The sequence below is a fragment of the Cephus cinctus genome, unplaced genomic scaffold (assembly GCF_000341935.2).
Source record: "Cephus cinctus unplaced genomic scaffold, Ccin1 Ccin1_scaffold1124, whole genome shotgun sequence".
NCBI lineage: Eukaryota > Metazoa > Arthropoda > Insecta > Hymenoptera > Cephidae > Cephus > Cephus cinctus.
Window position 1 is genome coordinate 376,195 of NW_014333629.1, and position 20,518 is coordinate 396,712.

Below are 20,518 nucleotides of genomic sequence, written 5' to 3' on the forward strand. Positions count from 1 at the left end.
CCCCCCCCCATCGATGGCGTCTCCTAAAGGCGCTAGGGAAGCTTACGGGCTTTCCAAAGTGATTACGTAGGAGGACGTGTCCCATCTACACAGTAACAGGGTAACAGGCTAACACGAGTTTCTCAGACAAATTATAATTGACGTCTAAGCAGTGAACTAGCCTAATCCAATCTATATCTCGTAATTTATACGTATATATATGTTTACTTTTGTACTGACGATGCAGATGTTCAACTTGAGCAGCGAAGCAACTTTATAAACTTTCGCATAGTAATTGCCCGATACGCCCGAACTACCTTCAGGGAAACTGAGATGACCTAATCAAGTACCCGCGGGTAATAGGCATCTTTCAATGACTTTGTAACATTTTATAAACTTTTCACTTCTTATACAGACACTGTATTACTGGTTTAGGAAAAAAAAGAAAGTTAATGGTTTTTTTCCAATCTTCTCTATAGAAATATACAAATTGCTAATATATACGCCGATAGAAGAGAATTTGAAAAAAAAATGTTGTGCCCATTTTTTATTAATTAATTATTTAACTCTATATTGGAATCTTACGAGTTTAGAGATTCGATATCAAGACTATATTGGGATTTGGAATTATGTCTATTGACGAAAAGTCTATTGGCAAATAAGTTTTACGTCTTAGATAGAGCTGTATATATTCGTGTATATATATGTATATAAGTACTTTATATAGACGGCAAATAGACTTGGAAAAGTCTCAGAGGGTACGGATTTTATATATAGAGCAAGTTTCTCGTGTAGATCAATACGAGACTTGAAAATTTTACATTGTAAATTTCAATCCTGATACGTTCTTCACTTTAATGGATATACCGTGTGGAAACTTTTATGGGATATTTGATTTTGCCTCGGGTGAAATTACTTTGGCAAGTCTCCCGCTGTCGGTAAAAAAATTTTGAAAATTTTACCTGTAAGAAATCCCGAGGTGTAGCGCCGAGTACTTGAAGGATTTTGTCGTATCCGGAATCCTGACAAAATTCGAAGAACGTACGGCCGAACAATTCGAGAATTTCATTAGCTGGGATATCTAAAAAAAAATTTCATGAAATTACAATACTTTGCAGAGGATTTGACATTATATTTGAGTAAAATTTAAGTCATTCAGTAAATTACTAATTATCATCTGAAACTATGATAACCGTGTAATCGGAGCGATTATGTTGGTTAATTATGACAACACGCGGTAAGACGATAATAATTAGTAATATTATATTAGATAAGGTCTTTATCAACCCACACGTTATTATGCATGATCATTCCTATGGCTATGCTTGCCAAACCGGTTTTCTTGGGTCAATTATATTTTTGATATTATCTTTGCTCTATTTAACTTATGCAAAATTGCAGCAGTATCATTATCAGATAAAATCATTAAATTAATACAGTAAAGGCTTCGTCGGATATCTCAATTCCTCTGTAACGTCATTTAATACAGTAATCCGAACAGGCTGTAACGTGGCATTGATAATTTGACAAATTTGCGAAAAATTTATTCAAAATCATTGTCACGTCAGCTATAGATGACAAACGTTAAGTTAACGTGATAAGATAATGTAATTTTGATAGGGTCGACAGGCTCGGTCCCCTTTTTCTTTGATTTTCGTAAAGGAGACAAATCGTTTGCCGAAAACTACTTAATTCATTGAGTATCCATGAAAAATGCCTGATAACTTTAGCGAAATTTACTCAGTGCGAAAAGCGTTAAAGTAAAGCCGCTTACCGAACCTCAGCCTGGATGCTTGGAACTTATAATCAATAGTAGCGAACCAGCCGCGTACCACTTTGACCAATTTTAAAGCGCGAGCGACCTTTTATTCGCTTTTGTGTATTAAAAAAGAGAAAAAAAGATTATCAAAGAAAAATTTTTGCCAGCATAAAATATTAAGTGAATATTATTTGTTTATTATATTTTATACGTATTTTTCGGCAATAACGATTCTTTCAATTTCATTGAAAGTTCCAATCAACGAATCAGAAATTATTTCTTAGAAAGAGTACATTTCGCCATTTTACAAATTTAATGATAGTTATTTTTATTTTTCAAAATAAATTGAATTTGTTAGCTCGAGATATTTTTACTTAAATTTTTTATCATAAGTAACTTTTTGTACGCACTCAGTCGATTTACGGCTGCGGAAATGAGGTTGTACGTGATCTCGTCGTCGTAAATCTGACGCACTAAAAATTGTCCCTCCATATTTACCGCTGCGTCCTTTCTAGATTGGGGAAAAAAGGAAAAAGAGAAAGATAAGTTACGACAGTTTACAAATCTCTTGGAATTTATCAATTCAAGACTCTTTTAGTCGTGAATCAATAAACTCGAAATAATAAAATCATTATACTCGATTTCAATTGGTACTTTACATACATTTTTACTTTCTCATCGCATACAAAGTATGTAAGAAAGTATTGCAATCCAAAAAAAAATCGAATCCCAGATTATGATGAAAATACATGTTTCGAGGGTCCTAGATCCCAAAAAAAGCATTCACTCATTTCTGTCTGTCTGTGGTAAATTCTGTCCGAAAACACATTAACTTTCCAAAGAGGCTACGGATCGCAATGAAATTTGTTGTGTGTCTTCTGTGTATAAAATGTAGTTTTGGTATTGTAATTGACACCAAAACACCAATCCGTTCTGGCACTTTACCTGAGATGTGAAAAATAAAAAAAAATGTTTCTATCGATAGTCTGATTAAAAAATTACTATGCTCTAGTCTGCTCTGTACAGACCTTTTTTTAACCAGTTGTATGAGAGCCAATAGAAAAGTCTCCTCAGTGTACGTCAATATCTGGACGTAGATACAATAGATACAATTCGATAAAAAACTGAATAAACTAAAAGAATTCTCTATTTCAACTTTATATCACTCAATTCTTAACATCGGGTAATTTCACAACCGTAACGTGATGCCAGTAACAATCGTGATGAGAAAGTCACGTGTTGCGATCACGCCAGTAGCACCTTTTTTATTTTTCTTCGTATACACAACATTTTTTCTTCATATACATATCAACAACGACCCTTAAAGCCAAGGACGAAAGATATGAAACGACCTACCAAAAAAAAAGTAATGATAAAAAATAAAAATCACGCAAATATTATACGACGCGCAAGTACAAATTTTTTAGCTGAAAAACAATTTATCTCAATTACCCATAATGCCTTGTGTTTACCATATCCGAGAGAACATATATATACTTCATCAGCTAGAATTGATATCTAGCAGTTACGTGACTCGTATTTCGAATGCATTTCCCATCTCCACGAAGTAATGTCGATTCGCAATTTTTTTTGGCAAAATTACTTTTCCGTCCTCTGATTACCATATGCGAGACATAAAAACTTTAAGGTTACTCAGGAATTAATTTCGCGAAGAAAACTTCCACGTTCCTCGTCTTTGTAAAATCTGTAAAATACGTATTTCGCGTTATCGGTCAAGGCAACAATGCAAATTCTGACATAAATCCTATCGAGAAACTCGTAGAAAGTACTTTCACGACTCATCCTAACAGAGAGAAAGATAAGATAAGAGCTGTGCTTTTCATATAAGAATATTTCAATATGGCTAACGTAGAGTAAGGCTGGTTTACAATCAGTATTAAAAAAAAAGATATTCAAATAAAAAGTTATTCCCGGCAAAGGAAACCTTTAATCTCTGTGAATTTTCGAATCCTGAAGAAGTATCTTTATAAGCTCGAATCTTGAGCTATCGAATCAATTTTTTAATAAAACAACTTCGCAATCAAGTTAAAGAGAGGGAGAGTCTTCGTAACTTTGGAAAATTGACTACAGCCACTTAAGACTTTAGAAAGCTATCAAGGGACCAACTTCGGGCACAAAGTGGCTGGAAGGGGACGTGTAGTTTCGACACATGACTAAAGCGATTTGCTCTTATACGAAGTGTAAGGTATCCTTAAGTGTGGTCACTCCATTAACGGAGGGCTAGTATACCAAAGTGTACAGTAAGTGTCGAGAAACATATGACGTCCCTATAAGTAAGAATAACAGTATCAAAAGCGATTGCCATAAGTAAAAGTCCACATAGGGTATACATACACTTAAAGCTACTTGAGTTCCATACAAAAATAATATCAAATGGACGAAGTCGTGCGAAATTTTTCGCAAAAAAAATCAGCACAAAAATAACTAAAAATCACCAAAAAAAATACAAAACTGTACAAAATGCATTAAACAATATTTCGTTAAAATCCGCTTAAAATACAAATAATAAAATAAATACGTTCTACTATATCCCAGTGTCCACTGACAATGTGTATTTACGATATCTAATTTCTATTTTTTTCAAGAAATTAAACACCAATTTCATTTGAAATCCTTCGGGGCTCGAACGAATCGTAGGAAGTTATAACGAGCAGCCAAGTAATTAGTTTGAACTGAACGACGTGGGAAAAGGCACGAGATGGTGGGATAAAACAAAATATTTAGAAAAATAAACCTCACTGCTTTAGGGCAGTTATATTATAATACGTAAGTGCATACATATATAAACTAGGATATACCGAGCGGCAAAAAAGTTTGGGCGAATCTGCATCGTATAATTTTCAAAAGATGTCCAGGTCTACGTGCCTTATGAAACCGCATTTAGGGCGCATAAAGTGGCCCTTCTGTAAAGGCTGTCAAGTACCCAGGTTTCATACGGTAACCCCGTTTAGCCCATATACTACTGTTATTATTTCATACTAGGTACCTACCTATCTTGAGTATACATTATATACATGCACTGAGCCCAAGAATTTCTTGAACTTGGTATATTAATACTTGTACGTGCAGCCATATACGTATGTAATATACTTCGTCGTAAATATACATTACAAAATGGCGCCTTATTACCACTTGTATACCAAATGAAATTTAAATACTAAATTGAATTCACTATACCCCTCGGCAATCCCTTGTGCCTCATGAACCAGACTCAATTTTACCGAAGAGACGGCGAAAATGATATTTCTGAAGCTCGAAATATTTGTTTTACGTGAAGCAGGTAAAATGATTGATGCTTGGTGAAATTTAACGAGGCAATAGAATTTTACTGGATGATGTGTTTAATTGATTCCGAAGTACTAGACGTACGTTTCGTGCGTGCATATGAGTATATACAGGGTGTAATTTTCTTTGGCATAAACTCATCTTTCCAAGACGTTTATTGCTTTAATACTTATTGACAAATTTATCACGCACTCTATGTGTATACTGGGTGGGTGTAATAAATGTCTGAGCGTCTCAGCAAGCGGCAAGTCGGACACGGACGTTATCCACGTATGTTAGAAGTGTTAGCTATAGCTGACACGAGACTCGTAACTCTGTAGATGGTTGCACAAATTCAAAGTAAACAAGATTGGAAGTGGATCGTAACTATCGGAAGCAATAGCTACTTTGGTATTTGTATAGGCGGTCTGGCGTTTATGGTTTCTACTTGATATGGGTGCCACCTTGGCAATGAATGTAAATGAGAACTTAGAGAATGAATAATTACCGGGAATCAATTCGAGTTTCTACGATTCGTTTTCGGATTAACGGAATATTAAAGAAATTACGTGGGAATTTTCAAAAGAATTATTACTGTTTGAATTTGAATTTTTGAAAATATTTTCACTCGCTGTTTTATTATTATTTTGCTATACTCTATAATGAAGGTATCTAATTTGATGAATATATATGTGTATATACATGGATATATAAATATGTCAGGTGGCAGTTTCCAAACCATGCGGCACTCACAACGGCAAGCTAATATATTTTTTTTTAAATAAATAAAAACTAAACGTTGGGACATGTAGCATAGGAATTCTAACCTAATCTAAGCTAACGTACTACTTCTTAGCCCATCGCAACTCCGAGTATTCAGCATTAAAAATTTCTTGAAAAATTCGGTGTGGATGCCGTCAATCGGTCCTGGAAGCTTACGATTGACATAAAAGTTTTCCAGGACCGACCTGGAACACAACAGATGTCCTGGAAACTGCCAATACACATCGAAAAAAGTTCTGGAAACCACCTCACGATATATTTATAGGTGTAGATATATATTTATATGAAAAATCTATTCAATGACTCGTACGAGACACATTTTTTTGAAAGAAACTCTCATAACTTGAAGTCGTTTCATAGACGTGCAAGGGTTGAAGACACAGTCGTATTTGACGTAAAAGAGACATCTCTTCTTGTGATGTTAAAAAGAGACGGTTTCATTCAGCGAATTCTGTAGATACTACTTTTCTCTTTACGGTATCCGAGCTTCAATGAGAAACAGCACGTGCACATAGCTTGCGATTCAGATTACGAGTGTCTCTTTGAGAGATTGCTCTTTTCCGACACTCGTGGTAAAAGTAGTGGAGTATACGTGCTGTCGATAAGAAGATAAAACAATTGTGGTTAATGAAAAAACAAAATTTATTACACAGTTCGATGTACGCAGAAGAACATGTAAAAGATTGCGTGCAAATAACTAGCTGTGACGGGTGGCTACGAAATAATATAAATAATTAAATAAATAATCAATATGTACGGTAACAGCCAGAAATATTTTCGTGCAAAATATTAAAAATTGTATACTAATTGACAAACACCCTTGTTCATCCGTTTATACGATATTTATTTTAAAACCACAAAATATTTATCCTAAAGTTTTCCTCTTTTAGGTAAAATCGATTATCCCGCCCTCTCCATTACCCATATCCCCACATAATCAAATAACGTTAGCGTCCCAAATACCCTACATGCAAGAAGTAGGAGATGAAAATTGTCTCGTACAGTCGTCCTTGAATTTTCAAAAATGTTTACTCTCCGCGACTACTAATTAATCTCGAAAAAATCACCTCGAATTACCTAATTACAATTGGCAAGTCCGTTGATATCACGCAAATACCGCAAAAATTGTAATGACAATCACATAAAGCAACAAGCTTGATACGAGCGACGTCGCTTTCCATGCTCTGTACACGCTGCAGACACAAAGTCAAGTGCGAAAGCTCCAAAGAGAAAGCAACTAACGCAAGAACAACAACGGTATACAACATCGACTAAGGAAACAAAAACACAGAGTAAAACAATAAAATATCGAGCGACAATCACGACAGTCCACACTGAACCGGAACAAAGTGCATTAAACAAGCCTCGTCTTCATCGTTGTTTCTGTCGTTGTTGTTGTACCTACTTTATTGCCTCCCATGTCTCGCTGTCAAAGGTCTTCACAACCAGCAGTTCGAGGGCGTAATTCACAAAACCGTACTGCACATACAAAACAAAGAAACAACCTTACAACCATCGGTAATACAAAGTCAATGTATTTTCTTTTATCTTTGGAAACACTGTGTGGATAAGCAATAATCACTCCCAAGAGAGAAACTTAGAGAGGGAGAGAGAGAAAGAGAGAGAGAAAGAGAGAGAGGGAGAGAGAGAGAGAGAGAGAGAGAGAGAGGGGTGGTTGTAGGAAGGGTGGGAGGAACGAAAGAAAGAGATACAAGCAAGTGGGAGTACAAACTCTCCGCGAGTCTTAACTTTCGTGCAACTGATACAAGTAGATGTTGTTGTTGTTATTATTGTTGTTGTTATTATTGTCATTAATAGTACTGCCGTTATTATTATTATTATTATTATACGTTAAGCGAGGCCGGGCTTTAACTCGAACACGTACCATGTTTCTTTTTCTTTTTTTTTCTTTCTTTCTTCTTCCTTAATAAACGCACCCCAAGCGTTGTTTGCTTTTCGCAATTATTGTTACTATCATTCCATTGTGATTGGCATGGGAGAGCGTGTTTACCTCATGCACACGAGACGCGGACTGCAAGCGAGTCGGAGTCGAGCCAGAGACGATAAGTATCGATTTTCGTGAACCAGCTGCGCCACCTAGATAGCCGAGCTTCCCTCTGTTCCTTTTCAATCCGCTTTACTGATACTTGTCCCGGCGCTCCGAGTGAAATGTCATTGTCAACGTCATTGATGCCATGCTGATCATTTTGGCACTGGCTTTTTCTTTCTCTATGGCTGGCTGTTCGAATTTAATGACTGGCTGTTCATGGGGAAAGTGTAATTAAAGTAATTAAGTGTATCCTTCGGAGCACGGCCATTACGAAGACTTCTTGCGCCATTTGGTTGACTTTTGTTGGGAGATGGAAATTGCGACTTACTGCTGATGGCTGTTTGACGGGCGGCTGGCTAGATTGTATTTTTGGCTGTCGCTGGATGTTGTTGGGGAATTTTATGAGAGTTGGCCTACTTGGACTTGACGATATGGAAATTTGAACTTTAGTTATGGGCTTTTGTTTTTATTTTCAGATGGGTGTTTTTGGATTTATTTTCTAGGGGAATATTATTATTTTCAACATTCTCGAGAGTTGGAGAACATTTGTGAGGGTCTGTATTTTTGGGGCGTGTACTACGAGGGGTGTAAAGTTTGACCGACTTTTTCGAAAAACTCAACAGACTCGTGACCTTTTCAAGACGAAAATTACGCACACTCCTAAAATGCATATGCTAAAGACTGAGAAATTTTGGAAATATTACGCGTGATGAATATTTTTGATAATTTTTACATTTTCCACCAGCACGAAGTGCCCTCAGAAATGTCCTATGGAATTTTACAAAGTTTGATATCACGTTAATCCATTAATTTTTTACAACATTCGCAATCGAGCAAACAATATATTTTTTTGTTCCTTCCAATCAGAAAAGCCGTTATAAATAAATTAGAAAATTGTTTAAACCCCGAATATCGGGTATCTAAATACTAAAAAATCGGTAATTCCTGCAGGTGTAAAAATTTCTGATATCTTAACAGCTCGCTATTAACATTTCGTCCCTTACGAAATACATCATCCGGGGGCGAAAGATCGGGGAGTGGCCCGAATGATGAATCGAACTGGGCTGTACGACACTTTTATATTTTATCGTTTATTAATTTTCTTTGCTAAGTACAATGCAAGGGTACGGTCCTTTGAGCATAAACGTTATCTTCGATGTTTTTCATTAAAGTTTCTTAATTAATTTCTGGCCGACAAAAAATCACCGTGAAATTGCTGTAGTAACAAAAAACCCAGGGGACATAAAAACAATTTCTCAAAATCTCTAAAAAATGACTGATAACAATAATTCCAAACAATATGAGATCAAAAAATTATTTTATAACTTCCCCCTCTGCATCCCTAAATTTAATTATTATTAATTACTTCTATCTTGCACATTCACATCACAATACGATATATTTTATGTGTCGGATAAAATTGTTAACAATAAATTACAGCCGTCCATTACGAAATTGTCAATTCCTCGTGTATCAGATACAACATTTTTGCTTATGTTTCTCTCAATATATACATATACATAGGCACATTGTATACAGAGCAATATACCTAGTTAAAAATCAATAAAACAACATACCCCAAGTCCTAACCTACCCTTACCAAAAATTGTACATTCTTGCTATAATGTCATTTCTCCGGAGACCTCATTAGCATATCTGATCAATTTCGACAACAAAAAATATAAGAATACACAAAACTAAAAAAAATCTCAAGGACACGTCAGCCATGTCAAGGATCTCTGATTTATCCAAATAAATCAATTTCTTGTATCGCCCAAGGTACCCCGGTATGTCCCTAGGCACGAAGGGCGGAACAGATCTGCAAGTGATCCCTTAACATCCTCCCTTAGCCATTTTACAACAAGGGTCAATTCAGTTACACATATAGGGTGATTCAGAACAAACGCGCCCTCTTGAGTGGCACTATAGTCGTTTCACCATAGAAATCAAATGGACAGAGTAACTTTCCACGTGGTGCGTTTGTCGTGAATAACCCTGTATACGTATAAAGGCACAATATGGGTAGTTCCTATGGGACCTTACGTCGACCTCGTTTCCGTGTTACTCGGCTCCCTCTACAGCATCCAATTTACCTGGAAAATTCTGTAAAACCGACGGAAACCCCGTATAAAACGATCCCTTCGAATTTAAAATATTCCCCGACCTCAAATCCGCCACGACCTCATTTTCAGAAGACGTACGAACTTTTGACCCTATACCCAATCACGAAACGGAAGCGCACCAGTTGACCAGCTGTTAGACGCCTGACACCTGAGCAGCAGCGAAACTTTTCTTCGTGATCGAAGTTTCCTGTTACGGAGATAAAAGTGCCGAGTAAAAAAAAATTAAAAAATATTCAGATTGTCAGATAACCCGTTTTATCCGCTAGACATCCTTATCAGTAGCGACTATACTATTTCCCCGAGGAAATTACTCGTAAAATTTATAAACATAATCTCAAAACGATCTTAGGAACAGCTCCGACTGTAATTACGAAACTTCACGAATTTACCTAAAACTCATATTTTCAACCATTCGGACATTTTTACACATGACTTACCAGATGATATACTTAACGGTCAATTTATTCAAGCATTAGACTCTTATCAGGTATCGTATATAAATATGCATACATGCATATATCTATGTTTATTCATATGTGCACATATGTATATCCCTGTATCCCAAAATTTGAATACACTAAGGGATATACTGTAAATCGGATAAATAGTCACACGAGAGTTCTCGTGGATGAGTGACACGTCGTACAGCTTATAGATCAGTTCAGAATAATGATCATAGGTTAACGTGACGTTCTCATATTGTCGTTCAATATTGCGCGAGTTATGTAGAATCGCCTATAGAGAATAAATAAACGCATAGTGCGTAGTTACATATTACAATCAAGTACTTGCATCACCTATACGTGTAACAGTGGTTATGCAAGTTGTGATAACTTTTTTTTCAGAATACTGGTGTGAATAAATATTGAGGCGAGAAGCCGTGTTCACGCAGTACAATTTCCATTTACCGTGCAATAAAGATTGAATTGAAGCGATGAATAAATATTACCCTGTTATCGATACTATCGATCAGTATTATTCAACGATAATTGATATTCTGTTATTTGGAGTTATTGAAATAAATTAATGTTCTATTTACGTATACATGATCAATGATAAGTATATCTATATCTACCGATAATCCAAGCACGTCTTTCTCGTGAAATCGACGGGCTTTCTGCCACTTATGAATAACAAACGTATTTTTCAGGTATAAATTCACCATAAATTATGCACGATTTATAAAAATCGATCATTGAGAATAAATTATTTCTATGCTATAGATCATATATTATCAAGTGGATCGAGGATTGATCGAAAGGGTCTCGGATCTTCGCTATTCTTAATAATGACGAATCGTCTGGGAGTATCGTTAATTAAAAATACCGTCACGTGCCGAATATCGATGCTCGTCCTCCAGGAATCTAGGAAGTTGCGCGTGCTACATAATAGGTGTAATAATATATTGAAATGTCTGACGTCATTGAATGCCACGAGGGATGCTCCATTTTATTGACATTTATAATGAAATTTTCCTAACCTGTATACAGGTACGTGTTAATGAAAATTTTTTTCAATTCTAATTAACACGCAATAACCAAACCCTAATAATTATAATGTATAAATAAAATTTAATTTTTAAAATACATGTTTAGGAAAAGTCGGTACAAGACAGGGTAGTTTTGACAGACGTCACCTAGAGGAGACTTGCGACACGCCTGGTCTCTAGCGCTGTTGTCTACAGACTGACGTATCCTTCTCCTCCGTTCTCAGTCTCTGCACGTGCATGCAGTTTCTATGTTAAATGCCTATAGTAGAATAGTACCTATAGTTTCGTATAGATTCCGCTGTCCAATCTTGCCCCGCTGCACAGTCGTGCCGCGACTATTTTTTCTATATAACGAAATCATAAATGGAATCAAACAGTACGTGAGGCTATTTGCAATTTTTTTTTGTATTGATTTCCAAGATTTTTATGGTGGTTGTATATTATACAGATTGCGGATACAGAATGGGCCAATTTGCATTATGCCACGAATCGATCATTTATTTTAGTTGAGACATCTGCAAACAAGGTCATGCTGGATGATAATATTTTTTGGATTTTTTTTTAGTGCATTCATGGACCATTCGGCATGACTGTCGGTATCAACTTGCATCGAGTAATCAAATATCAGCCATGAGAAATTACTCTGTTACGTTTCTGTGCATGACAGATATACATAGATATACTAGCGAATTCTCTGGTTCTTGATTAAGGACAAAAAATATATGACTACTCTTATAACTCAAGGGTCTTAATGTAATATATATATCTCTATACACGCTGCCAGTGTATTCTGTGCGCACGTTGAAATTGAAATGAATTGAATTGAAAAGCAATCCTCTTCGCCGGGATACCCTGACAAATTGTTGCAACGAACCACCGGGACAAGTAAGAGGCTTAGAAAATAATTCGATAGAAAATTACGTAAAATTGGAAAAAAAAATTAATTGATCAATTGAAGCAGAATTATTCATATATATAAATTATTTATACATTGTACTCGCTGACTATAGGATTCATGAATATTTGCAAATATTTGCCTTCGTCACGAAACATTTTTATTCATAAGTCAATCTAAGCCTGTATTATATATTACGTATATTGTTCAACATAAATTAGTTTCAAGAACGCCATTGATAAATTTTGCAATACAGACATACATACGTTCCAATTGTTATTATCGATTTCGCTGTATCTAGTTTTATTGTTGATTACGTAATCAAGCTCCTAACAATATCAATTTCATGGAATACACGTAAAAATCATAACCTAAAAATCTCTTCGTCAATTGACCGGAACAACAATAGACCTTCCGCCGTAATCCCTCTCGGAAAACAGTAACGTGGAAATAGAAAAGATTAAACGAGCCCTTTCGAAAGCCAACGTCAAATTCAAGATCTTCGTCGATAAGCAAACGTACCGTAAAGGCTAAGGGACAGAAAAGAGGATCAAATCCCTGATAATGTTTTCCGCATTTCGAGGACCTGCGAGGGACCAGAAAGACGAAAGGCTTTCAAGGCACTTTGGCTCTTCACGTTTCCGTGACGTTTCTCATTGAGAGGCAAGAGGGAAAGGGGGAAGAAAAAGAAAAAAGAATAAAAGAAAAAGCAGCCAACAATCCAAAACAAAATGATATCACTGAGGCATTGTGGCCGATCGGAACAACAAAACGGTGGCTCCTGTCATCGTCTCAGGACCATAGTCGAGGAACATTGTGCCACGTTTTCAAGCCTTCTTCGTTGCCAGTGACACCTGAACTATTGAACTCTTGAGACGCATTAGACTTTTAGACTGCTGCTTGCTGCCGGCAAAGGCTTTCGAGAGCAAATATCCGGAGTTTCACCGAAGTCATCTTGCCAAACGAGAACCAGAATGCTACCTCGGTACGAACTATGGAAACGCGTATCTGAAGACACTGTATATATATATATTTAATGTATATGTATATATATACAATCGAGGACTTCTTGGCACACCGGTCACGCAATTCTCCTCGATACTTTGCTCCGTTAACGGGAAGTAGGTAGGTGGGTAGGTGTATAAGCGTGTTGCCCGTTTAGCGGCCATTTTGTTTCTCTGCTTTTTTTAACCTGCTCAACTTTAATCGACAACTCGATTTTTACGCACGAACTATTATGAAAGTTTTTAGGTTATACTTTTTATTTTTTTTTTTTAGTTTTACCTGTATAAATATATGTTGCGATGCATTTAATGAAGAATTTGATTAATACTGATCCGGCTCGAGATTGGATATCGGGTAGGTATTGATTGAGACGTGTAAGACAATTTCGGAGTAAACGAGAGAATTAGTCTTTAAAGTCAGTCAAATGTATATGTATATATATATATGTATTTTCTTGAGAAATTCTAAATACATAATTGGATAGTATAATATCCGATATATATTATCAATATAATATGAGAGTTTATACCCACGTAAATTTGATTAAAAAAAATGTTTTTAAGTAATTCTTTACTCTTCCCTATTAATAACCTATTATGTGCCCTAAGAGTTTGTTCGAAATTCGCAAGAGAAATTCAGTGTACCGATATTCCGCAAGTTTCTGCATAAGTATTCGTAAGCGGCTCACTATTCGCGAAGAAGGTTGAAGTAATTTCCAAGTTAGAAATTTCGTGAGTTCCTTACGACAGCCGTTGGATGATCTTTCCGTATAGTGCAGTAAAGAAGAAAAGTATTAAAAAGTGAGAATCGCTACCGCGGGCGAAAAGTTAAGTCTTAAAAAAATTTTTTAAAAAACTTGACATTATCAAGTCAAGTTTTCATGCATAACGATGCTATGCGATATGAAATTACCAATTCGCTAGACAGCTGTTGTTCGACTGGATAATTATGCATAGGATGTAACGTAGTGGCGCATAGCAATTTGAATTTCATGTCGCGCTCTTGGTAAGCGTTGTAAACTGGGCTTGACGGGCTCAGAGGACCAACCGTCGCTGGGGGTTACCTACTAAGGGGACGTGAACGTGTAACGAAAGAGATACATGGAAACTGCCGCATTTCCTGCGACTAGATCGGTAAATTTCATTTAATATATTTAGATTACGTTTCGTGTTATGTAAATGAAAACCGATCATAATAAGTTTCGAATTATTCGAGTTAGAAAAAGTTTCGTATGAATTTGCAAGCCAAGATTTGAACAAGTCTGAATTTTCATGGCTACTCGTTCGTAATGATCGTCAAATTTGAAAGTTGATTTAGCGATTTTTAGCTGTCGAAATTTTACACGCACTTTCTTATCTTCATACTGATTACGCTTAATGGATATAATTTACGATAATTTTTCTTTTACCTTTTTTCCCATTTTTTCTTCTTTCGTTATTAAACCTAGTGTAAATTAATTTTAAAAATTGCTGAGTGTAGGTAAACGCACCTGTTCTTTAATTAACGAAATTTTTTCGTTTTGTAATAAAATTGTTCGGATATGTTCTGATAAGGTTATCCTGATCCAGTATGACGTTTTTGTGGATGCCCTGCGGGTATGTTTGTTTACGTAATCAAAAGTCCAGTACGATGTATTTTCTACTCCCGCGAAATAGACGGAAACTAAGAAAATATGACGAAATATTTAGAGGACGAGAGTAATAAAAATAATAGAGAAAAAAAATTTTTAATCGAATTATACAGGGTGTAAATTTTCCGGGGTCCGATAAGGAAGGAGCCCTATCACTATCATAATTATACCTCGTTCGATTAGAATATTGTGTTGGTACGTGTGCCAGGTACACTGCAATATTATTATTATTATTCCTACAACAACAAGGATAAATTAGGAGGAGCCGGATCCTCAGCCGATTTGGGCTCATCCCTTATCGGACCCCGGAGAAGTTACACCCTGTATATAGACAGATTTGATACGGAAAGGACGAGCAACGATATATCCAAAAATATTAAGGTACCTGTGGCCCGTTGGTTGCTATAGCCGTGTCCAGTGGGAAATCTGTTTTCCTGTGTAAAACATTTTTCATTTTCCCACTGGGAAATATTTTTCCACATTTGACGTAACAACCGTATAGGTTATGTTAGGTTATAAAAAAATACAAAATATATATAGATAAACGAGAATACTAGGTTACGAGAAAAGTACGAAACGGAAAAAGTGACAGGAGCTAACGTGGATGCTGGACGATAAATAGCTTTCAGAATAAAGTTTGCTCATCATGAGTACAGAATTTGTCCATCGTCAGTTTTCGAGAAATGAAATCTATTTCCATTCGCTGACCTTTTGCGAACTAATGGGGGGACGCGAAAAATCGTACAAATTTTTTTTCCATCATCCATTCAGCCTTATTCGGATTGAGCATAGGGAAAAAATTAAGTGATTTCATTCGCGAGATAATTACGTCTTTAATCGGAACGTAAAACGTCTTGGAGGTTAGCTTCGAAAAAGAAACGCTTTGGCGCTGTGATCGTTTAACGGATACGTCATTGAAATCAAAGCCCCGTCCGTTTATCCTAGACTGTCGCGCCTCTATGATGAGCGGACGTAAGCTCAATCTCACGCAGCGGCCTTATAAAGCTTCTTTTATTACGCAGCATGAAAAAGTTAAGACGGATGAAGACGATCGTTCCGGTTAAGTTTTCTGAGAGTGGATAGTCCTGATAGCAAGACAGTCTTGACAGAACTTTTTTATTAGTTGCCCGCTAATAAGTAGGCAGATAGAAAAGTAATTAACGTTTATAACTTAGCGCCGTGACTTTCGCCATTCTACCCTTTACGGTATGGATTCTTTGTTCAACTAAAGACATTCCTTTTTTAATGAGATTAATTTTAAAATTGAGGCGTTATTACCAACCGTCCTATCTTTGACTAATCATACAAATCGCTTGGTACGAAATTCTCGAATTTTTGGAAATTACCATTTTTCATTATTTTACCACGAAAAAAACGTTTTGATTAAAAAAAAAAAAATACAAAATAAAAATATAGTATATGCTATCCAGTCCATACTTATAACTCGTCTTTATAGCGTCTCTTAAATTGAAGATACTGTTAGCCAATCAGGAATCACAGTTATATCCTAAATCTGGATGCTCATTGGTTAACGATACCTTAAACTTACGGGAAGCTATAAGAGACAGGCACGAGTACAGGCTCTGTAGTAAGTATTAGCAATGCCAAGTGGCCATAATATCGCTCATTTAAAATTGGCCCTCGTACTGCATCAATGCAATGAGGACTGGACCAGTTCTGAGCAAGTTCAGATCAAAGTGAAGCTTAACCAAGTGCGCTCCGGTTTGGAACCAGGATCCAGAGAGTCCTTGTGCACATTTCATCAAATTGCTCCCCATACCAGTTATACTCCATTAGACAGGAGAACTCTCGATGCATTTCCGAACGCTCTCCAATTTTCAAGAGGAACTTGAATCGGCGACAGCGATTCTAGCAAACGAATGAAGATTTCGATGACAATCGAAGATCGTAATTTCCTTTAATCGACAACCCAAGATCCGATGGTCCATGAGATTAATTTTTATCTCGCAAAGTAATTTCTTTAAAGAGATTAACCTTACAGGAAAAAAAAAACTATAAAACGTTTACGATCAATTAAATTAATATCCTGAATAGTGTATACAAAATGATGTTTTGTATAATCAAAATAATAATAAAAAGAAGCTAGAGAATTTTTATTACAAAATAATCTCTTTTGTTACATTTTAAATTATTGACAGATCCGTTGATTGATTTAGTGAGCCTTGTTACAGATTTACGTTGTTATTATTTATGATTTTTATATAATGCTACTTGTGTCTATCGAAGATCGATATGATCTATATATATACACACATATGTATACATATATTGTTCTTCGTTGATCTTCTAGTGTCAATAATTAGTCAGAAGAAGAAATAAGGAAGTATATCAAAGCGAAACTGATGGCAGCTTATATATAATAGAGTTTATCAAAGTATCAGGATTTAGACGCTGCCAATACCCGACGGAATGGCTTGTCAATGTAGAATATTGGTATCCCTGGCCTCAGGGGCTTAAGTTTCCTTCTAACGACCCTCTGTGTGATCAAGTGCCTCGTGAACAAATATCGATACGAGAGAGTTTTCTATATCTATATGTAAACAGAGAATACGTTTAATTCCATCTCAAACTCAGTTTATGTTATTCAAGTAGCTTCTTAATATCATATTTTCAATTTACGTACATCAGCCATACGCAACCCTTGTACGCATACGTGAATTGAAATTGCAAGAGTTCAAATTGCAAAAAGAAATACATAAAAATTACGTACCACGTACGAGGATTCCAAAACTACCTAGCAATCACCATGACGTAATTTATCGTCGGACAAAGACTGTAAAACGAACAAGGAAATGCGAAATCGACAATTTTTTCGTATAAAAATATTCTAATGGTACGTCGGTATCAAAAATAGGTATACTTATTATGTTACGGTATACCTATATGACATATACATTTCTAACCTCAGTTGGAGACTAACGAAAATCTCAGCAGAGCTAATGAGACCGATCAATCGCTTTACACCAAGTTACGTGTATATATATATACATACAGTTGAAGGTAAGGGATGAAGCTGAAGGTAAGGGATGAGGGTGTCTAATGGTGAGTGGGTTGAACCAATGAGAAGGTATAGGTTTGAGGACCAGGAGAACCAGGGTGGGTCGTACATATCGTGGTGACACGTATTGAAAACTCTCGGAGACAGAAGCAAAAGTAGAACAAGGAAGAAATATATTAAGTTTAGGAGATAGAAATATTAAGAAAAGGAGAAAGAAAAGGATGAATGCAAACCGTATAGAGACGTGTATAAGAGAGGTAGGTAGCGAGACCTAGTGTCAAGTGCACACACTAAGTGGTACTATTATAAATGTAGGTATAAGCATGGCGAGAAATTGGGGCAGACGAAAGGCTGGGAGGCTAAAACTCTCGTAGGCATCAGGCATCTTGACTAACGTAAGGGGGTGAAAAGCACGCTTGTGTCGGGCGCGGTGGTGTGTAGCAGAGGGGTTGTACGTGGGACAGCAGGAGAGTAAAGCCGTAGGTGACCGTAGTACCCAGGATTGTTAAAGCGTAGTCGCGCATGCGCGTTGGTACGAGCTACGCTTCGAATGCTCCGCTCGGAATTCTCGTTTAACCTCTTCGTGCGTTTCCGTTTGCGCTCGGCTCCCCACCCGAGGCATACGACTTGGCGCTGCTGGTTGCTCGGTCAATTCTCAACCAGTATGGCGCTACGCGCTCAGACACGGCATCCGTTGCATGATGATTTCGATGATCCACGCTCGTAAATGTATCAGTGTGATGATACGCGCGCACCTACTAATCAGAAGCAGTTACTGACGCGATTACGCGGTGCTTTTTAATCGACTGTCACGATCCTTCTTTCCTGGTGCTTTTTATGTCATCAATCCCGTGATGAACTGCCGTGCACGCCCGGATCCTGATTTTTCTTCGTGATACTCTATCTGCCAAGATCGTTGTAAGAAATCGATCGAAGAGAGACTGATAAATCGAGAGAATTGTAGAACAAAGGAAGACACTGGATCTTTATTGTATAAAGTACCCGTGTAGTGGGATTTGAGTGAAAGATAAACAAACAAACATGACGATCGATACCAATCTAAGAACACGATCAGCTGATCGTACGAAGTTTTGCATGGAAATGGCGATGTGAATCGTCCAAGTTGATTAAAGGATAAAAGAGGGAAAGTAAGGGGGTTGAACAGCAGTGGAGGAGGGTGAACTCAGGAAAGAGAAGAAAGAGTGGGAGTAGGTGAGAAAGAGAGAGAGAGAGAGAGAGAGAGAGAGAGAGAGAGAGAGAGAGAGAGAGAGCGAAAGTTGCTTCGCTGTCGCTACAGCTGATCGTAGATAAACAAGCGTGGCATGTCCGGCTAATTAGGGCTGTCCCGCACAAACAACTACTCGAGCGACGCTGCTGGGTTGTGTTTACAACGAGCGGCAAAATGGCATGTCCTTTCTCGCGGGGTTACGTGGCGACCAGCTGCGAAGATGATGGCAAGGAGGACGTTGGGAATCTTGCCGGTAGTAAAATCGGCAGCAGGACTATCGGCGGGAGGATGAAGACGACGCGACAGTCGTCCATGCATATAATGACGTCATTAACAGGCGACGACAATGAGGAACAGGAAGATACGCAAACCCTCAATCTGAAGCACCTAAGGGCAGCCGTACTTGTACTTACCAACCCCTCGGTACACAGAGAATATACTATTGCTCGATTTAATCTTCATTTGCTATTGTGTAAAAATACATGTTTATTTGTTTATGTATTTATTATTTGCCTCTTTGAGATATCCTTTCTGTAGTATTATTGTTTTCTACTTTGTATAGATGCTACTTTACGTCGGACAGGAGCAAATTACAGAGGGTGTATAACGAAGTAAGGGAGTAATAGAGTAAGAGAGTTTTAAGGGTACTGGCTGGTGTTCAAGGCCATTTTCAATAGCTTGAATTAATTCGTAACCGGTATTACCTGTTGAATCGAAAGCACGATTACGAGTCGACAAGGAAGGGGAGGACGACGGGAATTTCTGTGTAAATTTCGTCAATGATAGGGTTAGTCTAAAACGTATTTACCGCTCAAAAGTTCAAGCGATATTGGACTTGCTGATGTATTCATTGGAAGGTGAATTTAGGGCTCGTTATGGTAACTGATAGTCAATAGGGGCTCTGCTGTAGTTGAAATTCAATTTAGGATAATCAATTATTACGCAATCCCTTGCAACAATTTTTCTTTGTTACAGTAACAGTTTTTGAATCAATCACATGTATCTCAAATTTTTTTTTATTACTGTCAATTATCTTTTATTGACCTAAACACAAATTATTTTCGATTTTATATATTTTTTTTTCATACTCGTATACGGTGTAATTCAAATGTTCGCGCCGTTCTCAACTTTTAGTTTCTGTAAGGCCCGGTCGTGGAAAGGAATTTGCAATTGGAAAAAAAGTTTGTAACGAAGGATCGGTTTTCAATTTCCAAAATTACCATAGGGTCAATGTGGGGCAGTATACAGTAATTAATAACATAAGGCGAAATTG

General features: G+C 36.9%; 2 protein-coding genes across 9 annotated transcripts in view; one reads left to right on the forward strand and one right to left on the reverse strand.

Moving 5' to 3' along the window:
- Positions 1–20,518, forward strand: part of LOC107272195 (head-specific guanylate cyclase) — a 60,291-nt gene that overhangs the window by 14,808 nt on the left and 24,965 nt on the right. The window contains exons 1-2 of one of the 5 annotated variants that reach the window (XM_015749102.2): positions 18,688–19,229; positions 19,356–19,668. The exons of 3 other annotated variants lie outside the window; for them this stretch is intronic. In XM_015749102.2, coding sequence (XP_015604588.1) covers positions 19,420–19,668 — 249 coding nt within the window. In that variant the 5' untranslated portion in view covers positions 18,688–19,229; positions 19,356–19,419. Of the gene's footprint in view, positions 1–18,687; positions 19,669–20,518 lie in introns of those variants that run through there. One more of the 5 variants, XM_025089509.1, reaches the window with a different exon arrangement.
- LOC107272197 (guanylate cyclase soluble subunit beta-1) overlaps positions 1–20,518 on the reverse strand; it is an 81,146-nt gene that overhangs the window by 11,500 nt on the left and 49,128 nt on the right. The window contains exons 1-4 of one of the 4 annotated variants that reach the window (XM_015749107.2): positions 7,692–7,828; positions 7,212–7,285; positions 2,149–2,249; positions 942–1,060 (exon numbers count right to left, since the gene is read on the reverse strand). In XM_015749107.2, coding sequence (XP_015604593.1) covers positions 942–1,060; positions 2,149–2,249; positions 7,212–7,285; positions 7,692–7,694 — 297 coding nt within the window. In that variant the 5' untranslated portion in view covers positions 7,695–7,828. Of the gene's footprint in view, positions 1–941; positions 1,061–2,148; positions 2,250–2,401; positions 2,549–7,211; positions 7,286–7,691; positions 7,829–20,518 lie in introns of those variants that run through there. The other 3 variants (XM_025089515.1, XM_025089517.1, XM_025089516.1) reach the window with 3 other exon arrangements.